This window comes from Pseudorca crassidens, chromosome 11 (assembly GCF_039906515.1).
Source record: "Pseudorca crassidens isolate mPseCra1 chromosome 11, mPseCra1.hap1, whole genome shotgun sequence".
Taxonomy (NCBI): domain Eukaryota; kingdom Metazoa; phylum Chordata; class Mammalia; order Artiodactyla; family Delphinidae; genus Pseudorca; species Pseudorca crassidens.
Window position 1 is genome coordinate 45,713,241 of NC_090306.1, and position 18,239 is coordinate 45,731,479.

General features: G+C 52.9%; 1 protein-coding gene across 3 annotated transcripts in view; it reads right to left on the reverse strand.

Moving 5' to 3' along the window:
- Positions 1-1,550: 1,550 nt before the first annotated feature.
- Positions 1,551-18,239, reverse strand: part of KRT78 (keratin 78) — a 29,575-nt gene continuing 12,886 nt past the window's right edge. Inside the window, exons 1-9 of one of the 3 annotated variants that reach the window (XM_067696653.1) lie at positions 9,532-10,082; positions 8,957-9,171; positions 7,843-7,903; positions 7,275-7,370; positions 6,270-6,434; positions 5,785-5,910; positions 3,007-3,227; positions 2,391-2,425; positions 1,551-2,311 (exon numbers count right to left, since the gene is read on the reverse strand). In XM_067696653.1, the coding sequence (XP_067552754.1) occupies positions 2,052-2,311; positions 2,391-2,425; positions 3,007-3,227; positions 5,785-5,910; positions 6,270-6,434; positions 7,275-7,370; positions 7,843-7,903; positions 8,957-9,171; positions 9,532-9,897 (1,545 nt within the window). In that variant the 5' untranslated portion in view covers positions 9,898-10,082 and the 3' untranslated portion in view covers positions 1,551-2,051. Of the gene's footprint in view, positions 2,312-2,390; positions 2,426-3,006; positions 3,228-5,784; positions 5,911-6,269; positions 6,435-7,274; positions 7,371-7,842; positions 7,904-8,956; positions 9,172-9,531; positions 10,083-18,239 lie in introns of those variants that run through there. The other 2 variants (XM_067696654.1, XM_067696655.1) reach the window with 2 other exon arrangements.

Here is an 18,239-nt window from a genome sequence, read left to right on the forward strand (position 1 = left end):
AGGAATTCTAGCTCCAGGGCCATGTGCTTACCCACTCATGTCTCCCTCATAGAAGGCAAAGGCTGAAAAGCTCCTTCTTAGATACTTTTGATGGAGAGAACTGTGGGTCTGAGAAAAGGGCTGGCCTCCCCATAAAGGAGAGGGCAATGGCGTGACCTCCTGCAGCTCAGGCCATGGAGTTGGGAGTTGACCAGATGGAGACAGGGAAGAGGGAAGGAGCAGTGCAGGAGCTGATGGGCTGCTGGAGAATGAGAAGGTGACCCTCCCGCCCTCTTAGCACCTGGCCCTGATGCCCACACTCCCGGCTTCATGCAGAGCTTCCTGCAGAAGAGGGAAGGGGAAGATGTTTCCAGGGTCATGTTCAGACAGGCCCAGAGATAGGATGAGCACCAAGCGGCAGGAGGGATGGGGCATAGTTCCAGTCCCAAGTACCCATCAAGCCTCCAGGCACAAGCTGAGCTGCTGATCCCCATCCAGGGTGCAGGAGAAGAGCCTGCCCAGGGTCCCAGGCTAATAGGAAACCTGCGTTCCAGACAAGAACCGGACAGAAACAGAGCCAAGAACAGCAACGGGTGCAGCCAGACTGTGCCAGGGACAAGAAGGGTCTCGTGCATTCTGACATGGAGAATTGGGGAAGGTTTCCAGGTGGGACGAAAACTGGTGCAGACTTGGGAAGAAGGAGGAACAGGGATGAATGGGGCTGTCCTGGTCAGGAGTAGAGCCCACTGTAGGCAGTTAAGCAGGGAGCAAGATACAAGAGATACCAAAACATCAGTGGGATGGAGGAGATGGAGGGCATCCCAGGGAGCATAGTGGAGGGTTGGAAAGAATCCCTTGATGAGCTGATTGGGGTGAGAGTGAGATGTCCACAGGACCTACCCAAACAACCATAGATATTCCATAAATTGCCTCCTGAGGAGAGTGAGCTGGGTAGCTGCATAGCTTTTGTTTTGCTGGGTGAGCTGTGCAATCCTGGGGCAGAGCTGAATTGCTGGAAGGAGCGGCAGAGAAGCCGCACATTGCCAAAAGGAGCCTTCATCTCTGGCCTGCAGCCTGTCCTCTAAAGGCCCTTTCAACACATATTTAAGGCTATGGCTCAGCATCATTGCTGAATTATTAACCTGCCCAGGAGAAGGGTCAGGTTAAAGCTCAGAGGTGAGAGATGGGGGTGAGGTGACAAGACCCAGGTTTGCCACCCTGGGTAGAGCTGGAGCCAGCACATCACTGGGAGGGGACTGGATGAAGTGACAGAACACAGAGGGCCTCAGCGCAAATCCCCATCTCCAGACCCAGGGTATCTGAATTAGCTGTCAAAGGCCAGCCTCTGGCCCTGGAAACCAAGGGCTCCAAGAAGGAAGGTCTGGCGCTCATGAATGGGAGGGGTTCTGCAAGAGACACCAGGAACAGAAGGGGTGAGAAAGACACATTAGGAGGGCACAATAGGTCTGATCTTGTTTGCCAGAGTAGCCCTAGTCCTGGCACTCAATCAAATTTATGGGAGGGAGGGAGGGGGGAGGGGGAGGGAGAGCGAAAGGAAGACCCACTACCAGGAGAACTGGGTGCTGCTTTATTTCACAGGAAATAATTGGACAGAAATACAGAAATGGAGGCCCAGAGGCTGCTGAAGAGGGCAAGGATGGTGTCCCTTGGTTCCAGCCCTCAGGCTCTTGTCAGTGGGCCTCAGGCCTCTCCCTTGGGATGCGGATGCAGTCTGGCCAAGCCCAACCAGGAGTTTTCCTAGCTCGGCTGAAGGCTGTGGAGAGAGGAGAGGACGAGCCAGGCTGGAGGCTCGGCGCTGTGCTCCTTGGTTAGTGTAGGCAGCGGACAAATGAGATGCAAATCAGTACGCGGAACAAGGCCAGACTGGGCAAGCATTCAGAACAGCAGGCCGGACCCGACTGACTTCTGCAGAGTCCCCTGTGGGCTGGCTGGGGCTGTGGGCAGTGGACACAGAGCTGGCCATGCAGGGATGGGAGTGATAAGAGTGGGAGAAGAGCTGAGAGGGCTCAGGAAGGCAGGAGGGCGGGAGGAGCAAATGGCCTCCGGGTCACTCAGTATGTGATGGACGTCTTCAGACTTGACTCGACCGTCTTCTTCAGGATGGTGTGGCAGGTGGAGCTGGAGCCAGAGCCGGACACAGAGCAAGAGCCCAAGACAGGGCCCTGCCCAGAGCCCAGGATGACGTTGGAGTCACCGGTCACGATGCTGGAGCGGCTGGACCCAAAGCTGCCATTCCCGCCTCCGAGTCCACAAGGGCCCACCAGGCCACCATCTGCTCCTCCAGACACGATGGTGCTGCCTTGCCCAACAGCTGCCAGGAAAGGCACCAGGGTCACAGCAGGTCCTCGATTCCCCATGGGGCACCTCTCCCAAAGTCCCCTGATACTCACAGATAGTGACTTGACCGGTGTACTCCCCAGACGTCCTGGGGGCAAAAGGACGAGAGGAAGAAATGCTAAGAAGGGCTGCAGAAAATATGTTCCCAGGTGCTTTTAAGCCTCTTAGAGCAGCTCGCCACCCTCTGAGCAGATAAAATCCTCAGTCCCCAATTTTAAATCCCTCCCAGCAGAATGGGTGGCCCCCGCTGGCTCACAGCACCAAGAAACCTCTCAGCATCCGAGGGGCTTCCCTGGTGGCGCAGTGGTTGAGAATCTGCTTGCCAATGCAGGGGACACAGGTTCGAGCCCTGGTCCGGGAAGAACCCACACGCCGCAGAGCAACTGAGCCCGTGCGCCACAACTACTGAGCCCACGCACCTAGAGCCCGTGCTCCGCAACAAGAGAAGCCACCGCAATGAGAAGACCGTGCAGCGCAACGAAGAGTAGCCCCCGCTCGCCACAACTAGAGGAAGCCCGCTTGCAGCAACGGAGACCCAACGCAGCCAAAAATAAATAAATAAATTTATTTTGAAAGAAAGAAAGAAATCTCTCAGCACTCTGTGTTGGCCTTGCATCCCCCCACCCCCACCTCCGTCACACATCCTCAGGGCCCTCTGACCAGCCCCACCTGCTCTCCTCGCCCTCCAGCAGCCTGCGGTAGGTGGCGATCTCCACATCCAAGGAGAGCTTCGAGCTCATCAGCTCCTGGTACTCGCGCAACAGCCGCGCCACGTCCTGCTTGGCGGTTCTCAGAGCGGCCTCCAGCTCGGCCAGCTTGGTCTGAGCATCCTTGACGGCCAGCTCCCCACGCTGCTCTGCATGGGCGATGGCAGCCTGCAGTTTGGCATTCTAGAGAGGGGTAGAAATAAGGGAGGAAGCGGCTGTAAGCCCGACACAGACTCCCAAAGCACCTACTGTGGATATAACTTAAAGGCTGAGATGGACCATAATCTCAAGAGCTCAAAATTATTCCTGGCCATGGCCAGCTCTTCTCATTGTCAAAGAGAGTATTGCCTCTTCTGCTTCTTTAACTCCCAGAGTGGGTTAAGTAGCATCTCAAAAACGTCAGGTCCATCAAGAACTTCAGAAAATAATCTTATTTGGAGATAGGGTCTTTGCAGATGTAATTAGTTAAGGATCTCAAGATGCTATCACACTGTATTTAGGGTGAGCCCTATATCCAGTGACTGGTGTCCAAGAAAAAGATGAGACAGACACTGAGATGACGCCGTGTGAAGATGGAGGCAGAAATGGGAGTGATGCACCACCAGACGAGGAATGCCAAGGAACTTCCGGAGCCACCAGAGGCCAGGAAGAGGTGAGGAAGGATTCCCCCAGCTCCTTCAGAGTGAGTGTGGCTGCCCGCACCTGAGTTCAGACTTCTAACCTCCAGAACTGACAGAATAGATTTCTGCTCTCTCAAGCCACCAAGTCTGTGACACTTTGTATGGCAGCCACAGGAAATGAATGCAGCTCCTTCTCCACTTTCTCCCATGATCTTCCCCTATTTCTCCCCACCCTGTCGACCCTCAGCACCTTCCCTGCAGCACTTTCTCTCTCCTAGGGTACTTAAAGCTCTTCCCATCCCGTACGGGTCATTACCTACAAGTCTCCTCTTGAGGGCCACGTGTCCTTGAGGCTTTTGGAACAGCCCCATTTCAAATACTTTATCCTGATGTTGTCAGAGTCTCATGGGCCTCAGTTTGGGGTCTGAAAAACATTCTCTGTGCTCACCTCTCCAATCCGACAGAAAACTCCTAGAGGAAGGACAGCATCCCTGTCCAATCAGCCATCTAGTTGATTTTCCCTCACGTTCGGTTCAAGAAAGAAGACATTCCCTAAAGGCTCTCTTTCACTTACCACAAATCACCCCATGGATGAGGAACAGGGTCTCCATTCTACAGGTGAAGAAACTGAGGCTAGGAAAGGAGGTGAGTGGCGGAGCTGAGACCCTAACCCAGAACAGCTGAGGCCCAGTCCACCACTCTTACTGTAGCCTCAGTTCATCAGGCTTGTGCATGAAAAGGAGGAGTGAGAGGGGGCTGTGACCCCAAGAAGGATTCTCCCAGGAAAGGCACCTTGCTATGCAGGGGGGACTGTGTTTCCCAGACATGGGGACATAGTGACTCTCCTAAGTGCTGGCCACTGGTCTCTGAGACTCCACGCACTTCATTGTCACCTGGGTGAACTTAGTTGAGAAAGCAGGTTTCTTGCCTCCACCTTTTTTTGTGTGTGTGGTACGCGGGCCTCTCACTGTTGTGGCCTCTCCCGTTGCGGAGCACAGGCTCCAGACGCGCAGGCTCAGCGGCCATGGCTCATGGGCCCAGCCGCTCCGCGGCATGTGGGATCTTCCCGGACAGGGGCACGAACCCGTGTCCCCTGCATCAGCCGGCGGACTCTCAACCACTGCACCACCAGGGAAGCCCTCTTGGCTCCACCTTTAGAGACTCAGATTCCCTCTCTCTGGTGGGAAGCCCAGGAATCTGCATCTTATCAGACACCCCCAGAGAACCCCAAAGCTTCCAGAGCAAAAAGTCCACATTTATGGGCAAAACACCGTGGCAGCAAATTGAGTAATAGGACCTGGTCACCCTCATCTCAGGTCCTTCCTCACACTCCGAAGGAGAGCAGGTCAGAATGGTTGGAGACTGAGTCTGGCCTTTGAATGGTCTGTGCTCCAAGAAGCAGACCCTGCTTGCATGTGGACAGGCCACCCATGGCTTGAGAGTCAGGCTGAAGTGCTTGAGGAAACCGCCAGACTCTGTGGTCTCAGCTCTCAACCCTCTGTTGATCCCAAAAAAACGATGCTTTGGGCTTGGGGAAAGTGAGGGCAAAGACACTTGAAAACTTAAGAATCTGTAATCCTCACACCTAGAAGTCAGGTCTCCAGGAGAAGCAGGAACCCACCTCCCTGCCCTTGCCATTTTCTCCCTCCACCTCTCCCAGCTCCTCGCACCCACAGCATCACCTGACCCTAAGGGGGTCTCGGCACCCCACCGTCCTGCCCATGTCCCCCGCTCCCTGAGATCCTGGTACTCTCCCTCCCTAACACGGGACCAGGAAATTCAGCGTGTGGCCTTAGAGTCCTTACTGGGCTTGACGAGTAAGTATCAAAAGAAGAGATAAGAAAAGAGATGAATTAACCCTCTCCCCAAGGAGCTGAAAGCAAGATGTGCATGTAGACACGGAATGCAGCGTGAGGGCTGGGGCCAGGGTTGGCAGTGCAGAGCCCATGCAGCTAGAATTCCCAGGAGGAGAGCTGAACGCCTCTGAAACGGGGCTTGAAGTTCTCTCCACCCCAAATTAGCCAAACCCCCAGCCAGTTATCAAAGTTTCACACAAACCCAGCAGTGACCCTGGCACAAAGGTGGTAAGACAGAGGGCTTGGGGGCTCTGGCACCCTCACCTGCTTTTTGAGGTTCTCAGTCTGACTCTGCAGCTTCTGAATTGCCTGCTGCAGCTGAATGATCTGGACTTTGGTCCCCTTCATTCGGTCCCCATGAAGCTGGGCAGACACCTGAAGCTCCCGGTACTGATGGGGGATGGGGTGACACCGTCAGTGGAGAGGACCCTCACCTTTGACCCCAAGACCATGAGGAACACCATGGCCCCGGTTCTCTGCCTCCTCACATCCTCATTTGGGAAGCGGGTTAAAACGCTTGGAAAACCAGGACACGGTGGGATGTGGTTGCGGAAGTCTGGGCTCATCTCCCACAGTTTCCCTGCATTGCCTCCCTCCTGGAGAGGGGAAACATGGTGCCCACCCAGCCCTGGTGCTTCAGAGAGGTTATTACAACTGCCCAACGGGACCAAGGTGGACGACCACCCTGGGGGGGCAGGCAGGGAGACCCAGCCATTTCCAGCATGGTGCCTGTCCCCCGGCCCTGGCACCTTGGTCTGGTACAGCATCTCAGCCTCGGCTTTGCTGGTCCCAGCGATCTCCTCGTACCGGGCACAGACCTCGGTGATGAGGTCTCTGAAGTCCAGGTGGCGGTTGTTTTCCATGGACAACACCACAGACATGTCGCTGGCCTGGGTCTGCAGCTGGCCCAGCTCCTGTGGGGAAGACTGACTCAGTGTCCGTTGGCCCCCCAGCTCCCTTTCCCCTTGGAGCCCCGGGCAGGTGGGCAGAGTGCCCTCTTCCTTCGGAGGCAGCCCTCCTTCGTGCCAGGTGACAATGAGCACACCCTGCCCTCTGCGGGGCTGTGTCCTTTTCTGGAATTGAGGGCTGTCCAACGACTCGTGGACATTAAAGGAACGTGTCCAGCAGGGTCTGAAATCACCTGGTCCCCATCACTCCCCTGACCTCCTAACACATCCTCTCTCTTGTTCCCATTGCTCCAGTCACAGCAGCCTCCTTGCATTTCCTCAAAGACACCAGCACCCTCTGCCTGGAATCCCAGATTCCCCACTGTGTGTCTGTCTTCCTCACTTCCTTCAGATCTTGGCTCAGATTTTGTCTTCTAAACAAGGCCATGCCAACCACCCTATTTGAAATCGCCACCTGCCCTACCCCCCTGCCACATTCCCAATCCTCCTTTCCCTGTTCTAATTTTCCAATTTTCCTTATTCCCATAGTATTTATCACTTTCTAACATACTTGGTCATTTATTTATTTACTAGGTCTAGTGTTTATTGTCTGTCTCCCAATAGAAAGCAAGCTTCATGATTTTTGTCTGGTTGTTCACTGGTGTATCCCCAATACCTAGTAATTCACATGGTACATTCTCAGTAACTGTTTATCAAAGGACTGAATGACCGGCATCTAATTCACTCTAACCAGGCTTCACCTCCCAGCCACTCCCACTATTGCCACAGGAGCCTGCCCACCCTGTCCTCTTCCCTCCCGCCACCTGCCCCTGGCAGACCATCACTTCTGCCCTTAGTGATCCATACTTCTTCATACAGACGCCTCAAGAAGCAGATGTACTCTTTCAGAGCCTCCACCTTGCCTTCCAACTCCATCTTGCTCGAGAGAACTCCGTCCACATCCTGGGGACAGGAAGATAAAAGCCATATACCCCCACTCCCTCTTTGGGGGTCCCACTCTGACCCAAGAGTTCTGTTCACACACTGCCCAACACCCACCCCATGGCCATCTCCAGCTCCCATTCCTTCCTCCTCCAGCCCCGCCCTGCCCTGCTCTCTCTTTTGCCTGACACTGACCCACACCACCTTCAGGAAGCCTTCCCTGATTCATCCTAACCAGTCCTGTTTCTTCCACTCCCTCCCCACCCTCTCCCACAGTGACACCAGGGCTCATCACATAGTCCCTCAGTTGGATCTTGTCCTAGGGTCCCCCTGCGTCTACGTAGACGTCCCATTTCCTCAGAGGGTCCCTATAGGCAGTGTGACAGCATGTCGTGCGTGAGGATCTCCCACCCACTGCCCTCCCAGCCCAGGACTGGGCTCTGTGCACGGTGGATGCTCGGGATTCGGGTAGAGCAGCTGACCCCACCCTCACCTTTTTGAGGACCACGAAGTCCTTCTCCAGTGTGGCGCACCTGTGGGCCTCCCGTTCATACCTGCCAAGTAAGTATAGAAAGACGCTGCCTGGAGTGCCGGCATCAGAGCCCAGGCCCCTCTCCAAGTACACCCTCCCTGCAAAGGCCACTCTGCTTTAGATGCTCCAAAGCAGGACACGCCACCAGCCTGCTTCTCTACTCTTCCATCAGGAAGCTTCGTCATGTCTTATGTCCCTCTTCACTCTTTCAGCCCCGGTCGACTTGTGACATCAGGCGACTTTGCTTCATGTTTCTAAGGCACATTCAAACACTCTTCTCACTTGCCGCTCACAATCATCCTCTGAAGCAGGCATTTTGGATTTTATTAGAGAGATTACAAGATGTGCCCAAGTCCTAGATAATTAGGTGGCCCAAGCAGATCTAAAACACAGGTCTCCTGGCCCCAATCTTTCCAGGACCTTCCACCTGTGTCCTGGAGCAATGTTCCCAATGTTTCTGGAAGGTAAGAAAGGCAAGTGGCATTTTCCCAGTCCACAGATATGGAAACTGAGGCTGGGAAAGGTAAGATGCCTTGCCCAAGGCCACACAGCTATTCCTTGCTCACAGTCACTAACCCCAAGCCTCCTGTTGGTCCAGGGCTCTCTCCATACCACCAGGTGACCTGGCGGGGAACCCAGAACCACAGCCTACCTGTGAGTCATGCCACAGGCCTAGGAATGTTCCCACTAATGAATTCTCTTCCACCTCTGAGACCAGAGAATGTCTGAGTCACTTTGACCCACAGCCTGCTCAACAGAAATTTCTGAAGAAAAAAACCCACATAGGCATTGTTTAATAAGCCCCTGCCAGCCTTGACCAGAAATGTGGCCCTCGTAACTGGGGCCTGCTAGAATCGAGGCTCTCCAGTCCTGGGTATCAGGGGCTGTGGGACCACTTACTTGCAGCAGGTGGGGCCCCCTGAGAATCAGAGGGAATGGGGATGCGGAGGGGCTAGAGGGGAGACCGGTCATGTGACCCTGGGAGCTCAGCAGTCAGATACCCTCTGGCTGACAGCCTGATTCAAGCCCTCCCAGCCCCCATCCAGGGCCCATGGGGATGCTGTATTTTGCCTACTTGGCTTTATACTCCTCCTGCTGGTACTGGCAGGACTTCAGCTCGGTGTCCAGAGACACCCGTTCTCCCTGCAGCTGCTCCAGCTGCTTCCTGAGCTGGAACAGACAGGCCTCGAAGAAAGACTGCAGGGCCTGGGGACTGTCACTCAACTCCTGCTGCTGCAGCAAGTCCCACTTGGTCTCCAGGACCTTGTTCTGCTGCTCCAGGAACCGCACCTACAGCACAAACAGCGGGTCCCCGAGGCAAGCCCCTGCCAGACTCCTTGGGCACAGCCTCTGGGAAATAAAGCCTGAGCAACCCTCTAGCCAGCCCGGAGCCTTTAAGGCCTTTGATAAATATTTTCCAACACACTAAATGAATTATAATGACATTTTTATAAAGGGAATTTCAAAACACTAATTAAACAGAGCCTCAGCATAACCAGAGAGCCTCCAGTTAGACCACAGGAGGGACTTCCTTGCTGCAGAAGTGATTAGAAAACTAGTAGGAGACCAGACTTCCCCATTCCCAAGTCCATCGAGAACAGTTCCTCGAGGGAGTCACAGAGACAGGGGCTTAGCTGAGTTCACCCTCACCTTGTCAATGAAAGAAGCAAACTGGTTGTTGAGGGTTCTGATCTGTTGGGTCTGCTGAGTCTGAACCACCTGGAACTGGGGGTCGATCCCAATCTTCAGTGGGGTCAGCAGATTCTGTTTGATGGCCACTTCCTGGATGCCTCCCGGAGGGCATGGGGAAAGCCCAGGCCCATCGACCCCCTCCCCATACCTCACCCCTAGCCTTCCCCTTGAACCCCAGGCCCTCCCACGAGAGCCTCCTTGGCACCCCCCAAAGGAACTGAGGCTCCTGCTGCTGAAGTTGACCCTGCCTCGGCCCCCCGAGCGAGCAGAACAGGCTGAGCAAGCACTGAAGCCCCTCTGGGCCCGGCAGGGAGAGAGAGACATGGCAGAGACTGAAGGTTTCACAGCTACAGACAGAGGATCCTCAAGGTGTGTGTGTTCCTGCCCTGAGGCCCCGGGACGGCACAAGACTTTTATCTCCTCCCGTGCCTGGGCTGGGTCTTGGAGAGCAAGATGCTCTTGGCCTGAGTGTGTCTGTCACTGACTCCAGCTGGCCTCTTCTGACACGCCTGGGGAATAGGTGCCTGGCAAGTGCAGAGCCCAAGGAAGAGACCCAGAGCCTGCCCTCAGAGCTCCCAGGCTATAGGAGGGATGGGCACATTCTGAAGACCAGGAAGTAGCCAGAGACCTGGATTTCAGTGCTGGGGGATGGGGGGAGATGGCCCTGAGCAAACTTCCTGAGGGTCATTCAAGGAAGGCTTCCTGGAGGAGGAGATGGGGAAGAAGGGAGGCACATTCAAAGGGAAAAGAAGATGGAGGGGGTTCAGATGGAGCCCTTGAGTGCCCTGCAGATGCTGGACAGAGGAGTGCATCTTCCCGAGGGAGGGTCTACATTCGAGAGGAGGAGGAGGAAGGCACTTTGCAGCACAGGAGAAGCCAGGAGGTTAATAGAGGTGTTATTGTCATCGTTAGCTAAAAGACACTGCAGGGCTTCCCTGGTGGTGCAGTGGTTGAGAGTCCGCCTGCCGATGCAGGGGACATGGGTTCGTGCCCCGGTCCGGGAAGATCCCACGTGCCGCGGAGCGGCTGGGCCCGTGAGCCACAACTACTGAGCCTGCGCGTCCAGAGCCTGTGCTCCACAACGGGAGAGGCCACGACAGTGAGAGGCCCGCGTACCGCAAAAATAAATAAATAAATAAGTAAAAGACACTGCAGGATTTGGAAATGAAACAGAAAAACAAGGTACCCAAGTCCCTCTTCTTGCCCAACCCAGCAATCATCCATGAGGCGCCACCCCACTCAAACCAGCCATCTGCACCCGGGGGGGGCGGCGAATGGAGCATTTCCAAGCCCAGTCTGTGTCCCTTTCACAAACACACAGCACTAGGCACATCCACTTGGGTCCAGCACTGTGCCTGTCAAGTTACACATCAGAGGAGCCCAGGCTCTGAAATAAAATGGACATTTAGAGACATGCCTTCCCCGGGGACTGGGAGCAAAAACAGGAGTTTTGAGGCTCGCTTGCAGGATAGATTCCGTCTCCGCCCTGAGAGTCTGCTAACTGGAGGAGCCCCGAGGTTCATCATTCAGCAGGCCTCCCACCCGGTGGAGGACCCGTGATGGGAGGCATCCAGCCACCTCCACTGCTGCCCTCCCACTGCTGGCAAGGAGGGCCGGCATCTCTGATTTTTAGAAATTTCCAAAATGTCTTCTTTACAAGGCGGGAGGGCTATTTCTCCCTGTCCCTCCCCCGCTTTCTTAGAGCCTGATGCACCCTGAAGCTGGGATACTGGGCCTTTGATAATGCAACTCAAAGCCAGGACAAACAGAGACTCAGCATAATAAACACTCAAGAGATGTGCTATGAGGAAGTCAGTCCTAGCAATGCAAACAGTCCCATAGATGTTCCACCCCCCGGGACCAGACAATGGTGAGCGCATCTCCCCTCCCTCCAGAGGATTAGAAACCCCATCTGGCAGATGGCATCCCGGAAGGAAACTGAATGACAGATGACGAGGTCAGGCCTTCTGTGGGGAAAACAAAGGAGATCAAGGGACTGAAGGCTCAGGTGAGGAAGAGAAGAGGAGAGAAATGATCCAAGCAGAGATTCAGGGACACAGAGGAGAGAGGAGGCAACGTGGAGCAGCCTCAGAGTCTAGAAAGAGAATCTGGAAAATGGGTTGAATCCCACTGAGGACCCACCTCCAAACCCTACCCCCTGGGGACCACTCTGCAGAGGCAAGGAGGGCCGGGTGCCTTCCTCCCACAAACATTCTTAAGAAAGATCTCCGTGGGCTGGAGTCTACCACCCCTCTCCACTGGCACTGAGGGTGAAGGGCAGAGGTCACACTTGGAACGGGGCCTAATGTACCTCCCTGGAACTTCCCCTTGTTTGTAATATTACAGAACATTAGAGCCAGAGAGCTTCAGCGTCCTCCGGTACAATGCCCTTGTTTCACACTTAAGAACTCTGAGGACCCATAGGGTGTAGTGCAGGGTGCAAAGTCTGTGCAGCCTTGAGTAACCTAAGAGATTGCACCGGATGACCGCGAAGCCTACTTTGACCTGTCACTCTGTGGTTTGAGTGACTGGCTCAAGGCCACCTACACAGCTGATCAGGCTGGAGCCAGGGCTCCCACCCAGCTCAGACCACTGCCCCACAGAGCAGCCCACTAAACAAACCTTTGATCATGACTCCACAACGTCTGCCTTGTCCACCCCTCCATCGAGCTCAGGGTCTGGCTTACGCTAGGCATCCAAAGTACTTGTTTAAGAGATGAATTCTTATCCATGACAGTTACAGCCAGGGACCTTCATGAATCCCCGTGAGTTCTCAAACACTGCTGGAACACATGTTTTCCCCTATTTAAAAAAAAAATCATGCTGTGATGGAGAGAATGAAAAAATGGCTTGGACGTTTGAATGCCAGGCCCCTCGGAGGCTGAGTGGTACACACAAAGGTACGCAAAGGGACCCCGATCACGCAGCAGCAAAAGTCCAAATGGCTGGAATCGTGAACTTAACGTTAAACCCCGCATGCAACCACAGGGGTCCCCAACCCCCGGACCACGGACCAGTAGCTGTCCACGGCCTGTTAGGAACCAGGCCATGAACCGCTACTCGTCCACAGCAGGTACACAGTAGGAGGTGAGCAGCGGGGCAAGCAAGCGAAGCTTCATCTGTATTTACAGTCGGTCCCATTGCTCGAATTACCGCCTGAGCTCCGCCTCCTGTCAGGTCAGCAGCGGCATTAGATTCTCATAGGAGCCCGAACCCTACTGTGAACTGCCCATGCGAGGGATCTAGGTTGCGCGCTTCTTATGAGAATCTAATGCCTGATGATCTGAGGTGGGGCTGAGGCGGTGATGCTAGCCCTGGGGAGCGGCTGCAAATACAGATTATCATTAGCAAAGAGGTCGGACTGCACAGAGACCATAATAAATCAGTTGCTTGCAGACTCATATCGAAACCCTATCAGTGAGTGGCAAGTGACAATTAAGCTGCGACTTAGAGTAAACTGGACATAAGCAACACACCCTGGGTGTCACTGTCTCCCATCACCCCCAGACGGGACCATCTAGTAGCAGGAAAACAAGCTCATGGCTCCCACTGACTCTGTGTTATGGTGAGTTGTATAATTATTTCATTATATATTACAATATAATAATAATAGAAATAAAGTGCACAATAAAGGTAATGCGCTTGAATCATCCCAAAACCATCCCCTGTCCCCATCAGTGGAAAAATTGTGTTCCATGAAACCGGTCCCTGGTGCCAAAAAGTTGGGGACTACTGCTCAACCACACCTCATGCTCTACAGTCCCTGCCCACCCCAGTCCTGCCTTCGAGAATGCCCTGGCCAATGCAGCTTCTTGTAGCTCCCCAGCAGCCCCTTCTCTTACTGCTCCACCCTGAGTTCACCCCTGGCCACAGCTACAACTCCTCAATCTCTTTCTCTCTAATTGCCCTCAAGCCTGTTCTGCTTGTGAAGCGGATTTTTTGACCCAATAGCCATTTATCCACATTTATTTATTGACTCAACAAGATATGATTGAGCACCTTCTATGTGCCGGGGCCTATGCTGAGAGTTAGGAATTTAGCAGAGAACAAGGCCCAGCCCCTGCACCAAGAAAGCTTAGAGTCTAGTAGAGAAACAGACACAGAACAGGTAATTAGATACGTATTTGATTGCAATTATGATAAGGAGAGAAAAGTACAGGGCATGAAAGAGGCCTAATCTAGTTTAGCCCCTAATTTATTCTCGAACATGCCAGGAGCACTCCTGCCTCAGGGCCTTTGCACTCGCTGTTCCCTCTTCCTGGAATGCTCCTTCCCAGATCCCCGTATAGCTACAAGTCAATTTCTCTGGTTGTCCTAAACCAAAAGTGCAACGCTGAGGCCATCCTTCATCTGACACTTCTTACCCCTTCCCTGCTTTATCTCTTTCCATTTAGCACTTAGCGCTTCCTAACATACCGTATATTTCACTTACTCATTTTGTTTGTCAATCTTCCTGCACTAGAATATCATTTCCACAAAGGTGGGGGTTTGGTCTCTTTGCTCACTTCTGTAACCTCTGCACTTAGAACACTGCCTGACATACAGTAGGTGCTCAGTAAATACTTGTTAAATGAATGATTCCCCATTCAATTTCATCTTGTTGATTTCCTTCCATCTTTTAACCCCTGGATATCCTTGTGAATCTCAATTCTGTTCTCCAAAGCACTGATCACTCCCCATCTCACTCCCCCACAAGGTTGGGAGCAAGCAAACATGGTAGTGTGTGTGTGTGTGTGTGTGTTATTGAGCTCCTGCTGTGGGCTGAGCACTGAGCTAAATGATACAGGAGACATAAGATGGATAAGGCACCATCCCCATCCTGAAAGAATATATAGTCCCGTGGAGAATACACATATGAACAAAGAATGGGGGAAACGATCTGAGAAAGAGTGCACTGGGTTGCAAGTGGGCATGTTGGTGTAATAGTGAGGGATTCCTCTTTTTACCTGGACCCTCCTCTTGTCCTTGGAGGAAAACAAGGACAGAGCCTTGTGGCATGCCACTAGAAACCCTTCCTCTGAGGCTTTACATCCTCCCAGTGTATGTCCTTTGGATGCTATGCTCAGCTGTTTGGGAATCTACCCACCTGTACTTTTATCTAAGAACTCTACATATGGTAAGCATTTGATCCTAACAACCCTATGAAGTTGGTACTATGATTATCACCACCTTGCAGAGGGAACAAATAATTTTCCCAAGGCCACACAGCTAGTAAGTGACAGAGCCAGGATTTGAACAGAGATAGTTGGACTCCAGAGTCTTTGCACTTAACCACCTCACTGTGCTACTCTCAGAGACCTGGGAATGTCAGTATTGAAGGACACCTTAACCAACTGAAGCCCAGAGAGGTAGAATGACTTGCCCGAGGTCACACAGCAGATCCAAAAGTGAACTCATTTCTCAACATCCATCCATGATCAACATTAATTAAGCACTACCAGGTGCCAGACACCATGCCAGCCCAGGTTAAACAAAATTTAATGAAAGTCCCTGCCTTCGAGGTGTTTGCAGTCAGGAAGGGGAGTGGGAGAGAAGTGGGGAATCTATTTGAAAACCAGTAAGTGCAATAAAGTGTTGGAGTCTCCACTGTAGACGCATGTACAGGTCTTGTGGTTCTGGCCATCTTCTCGAAGCAGCAGCGGCAGGAGTGCTTATTTTGGGCACATCCCAGAAGAATAGAAGTCATCTCCTGGGGCAAGATGAGGCAGGGCTACCCACACCCATTCGGGTCTTCCTAGCTTTCGCAGGGCAACGAAGGGGTTGGTTAGTGTCCTGTCCTGTTTGAGGGGAACTGGACAGAAAATGCTCAAGTGTCTCGGGCCTGCCTTTAGTCAGCCTCCCCTCCCCCACCATGGACACCCCATGACTTCCCCGATCTAGGCACAATGGAACCTTCCCTCAGCTCTGCTTTTGCAGCTGGGAAATACATGCCAGATTCTGACCCAGAATCTCCTGAGTCTCCCAAATCAGCCCAAATCAGCCCCTCACATTCAACCTCCATCATCGCGCCGTTTTGTAAAGCCAGATGTACTAGTATATACTTAATATTTTCTTTAAATCAAAGCTAAATCAGTTCACTTCTTTCTTATCCTGACCCTAAGCCGTAATATCCTTGAAAATGTAGCTTTTGCGTGCTAGTTCTAATTTTTTTGAATTCATATTCAAATAAAACGTAACTATTAAAATGTAAAACATTCCTCCATGTGCTGTCGGCCTACAGAGAACACAGGTCAACCTCGTCCCTATTCGAAGTTTCCCAAAGCCAGGGAGGGCAAGGAGGGAGTAGCACCCATCAGATGTGGCTGATTTCTATCTCGCCTGTAATTACAGCTCTCTTGGCCTGTCGGGACAGGAGGGGAGGGAGGAGATGAAAGGTCTGCCCTTCACTCTTCCCCAGGCCAGGCAGAGCACACTCACACCAGCCTGCTCTGCCCTGGCACCGTCCTGCCTGCTGGGCTGGGGGCGGGTAGCCCCTGCCCTCCTCACTGCACTGGCCATGAAGGAAGGCGCTGCCCATCCAGAGAATGGGCTTATTGTGAGGGAAGGGGTGTCCCAGAGGGGAGCCAAGCTGCTGCCTCCTCAGGCCTCCGTGCCCAGGTAATGAGCCCCCAACACCCACAGGGAGAGGCCTGGAGAGGAAAGATTTGCAAAGCTTTTCCTGGGAGCTCAGTAGTTAAATGTTTGTCTCCAAGTTCCCGGTTGAGGGTGGAAGTGAGGAGGGACAATGCCAAACTCTAACTTTGGAGTGATAACCATTTTCCATGCATAACACACTTTTTAAAATTCTATTGACGCACCCCAACGTTCATTGCAGCACTATTTACAATAGCCGAGACATGGAAGCAACCTAAATGTCCATAGACAGATGAATGGATAAAGATATGGTGTGTATACACACACACACGCACACACACACACACACACACACACACACACACATATACACAATGGAATATTACTCTGCCATAAAAAAAGAATGAAATCATGGCATTTGCAGCAACATGGATGGACCTAGAGATTGTCATACTGACTCTGAGTGCCAATCACTGTGTCGGGCCCTGTAGATGTTTCACGTGCTTTAATCCTCACCACGATCTGAGAAGTGGGGATTCTTATTCACACTACAGACACAGAAACAAAAACAACTGCCCAAGATCTCAAAGACGTGAAGAGGCCCAGCCAGGACGAGAACCCAGATCTTCTAAGTATCCTATCGTCTCCTCAGGAAGAGAAGCCTCCTCCAAGACTCCTTCTTGCAATAGGAGGAGTGTTTCCCTAGTCAACAGAGAACCAGAAACTTCCCCTCTGGTGCGTGCTGGGGAGAGAGGCCGTGGAGGGGACTCGCTGAGCTTCCCTGGGCAGTGGGGGCTGCTGTGTAACGGCTGGCTGTCTGCGGGGTTGGGAGAACACGTCTCTGTTTTGTAGTGTTTGCCATCTTCTAGGGTATAAATGGTCCTGCCATGGCTGATTTCAAGCTACCGGCATGATGTCACTGACTGCAGAGTTGGGAAGAGGTGAACACGGTTAGCCCTCATGAGATTGCACAACTGGCTCCAGCACACCACTGGCCGAGGGTGAGGAAGGTAGAGGCCTTTCTGTGGAGGGGGACCCGTCCCAGACTGTGGGAGCCAAGAACACATCTTTAGGAGCAAACTGATGGTAGCTGGGAGAAGAAAGAGGGCTGGGCTGAGAGGGGAAAATCTGAGTTGAGGGTCCAGACTTGCCCATCAGGACCCAGCACGCAGCCACTGCCTCTCTGAACCAATCAGGTTCAGCCAGTTGGGTGCCCTGCTGCAAGCAACCGCTCCTGAGTTGGTAAATATTTATACAGCATGTTACTAAGGACAGCCTCCCAACACCCCAGAGGTCCATGGGGCAACTTCTAGGGCAAAGTTTCCAGGATTCCTACAACCCTGGGAAAACGAGGTCAAGGCCCCAGCAGAACTCCTGGACTGGGAGATAGGGTAGGGGGTTTACCTGGACCAGCTCCCTGCCCCTCCTCAGTCCCCCTCCCCAGCAACCCTCCCATGGCCATCTGAAGCACTAAGCCCTGGGCATGGAGCATGGGGAGGGGGTTGAATCTTCTGCCCCCATCCCCAAGGAACTTCAGTCTGAGAGAATAGTATTTTCAGAACTGCAAGTTACAACTCACTAGTGGGTTGTGAAATCGATTTAATGGATCTCGACCAACATATCAGAGTGTATCACCATAAAATTGTGTTCCATGTGTGAATGTCTGTGTAAGTGTGTACAGAACTGTGATATAAAATGCATTTCTTACTAAGGATCATTGTCCAAAAAAGCTGAGAAACCCTCTGATAGAGGAGGTGGTCCCACCCCCAGACACACGCAAACCCAAGAAATAAGACCAGAAACAGGAGTGGTGTTAGTTGTCAGGACTGGGGGATGGGAAAATAAAGGTTTACTCTGGGGAGATCTTCCAGAAGAGAAAAGTAATGAAAGCAGGATTGGGAGGGGGAACTCGGAGAGTGAGGACCTCTCTCAATTTATCCTGAAAGTTAGGAAATTCTCCTAATACCAAATCTAATCCCTAAGCCCACTGATGCATGCTCTGCCCTGCAGCCCGCCGACTCCCCAAAAGGAAGAATTACAGGCCCCTGCTCCACAGAGCCTCCGAGTCACAAAAGTGACAAGGACAGGAACCA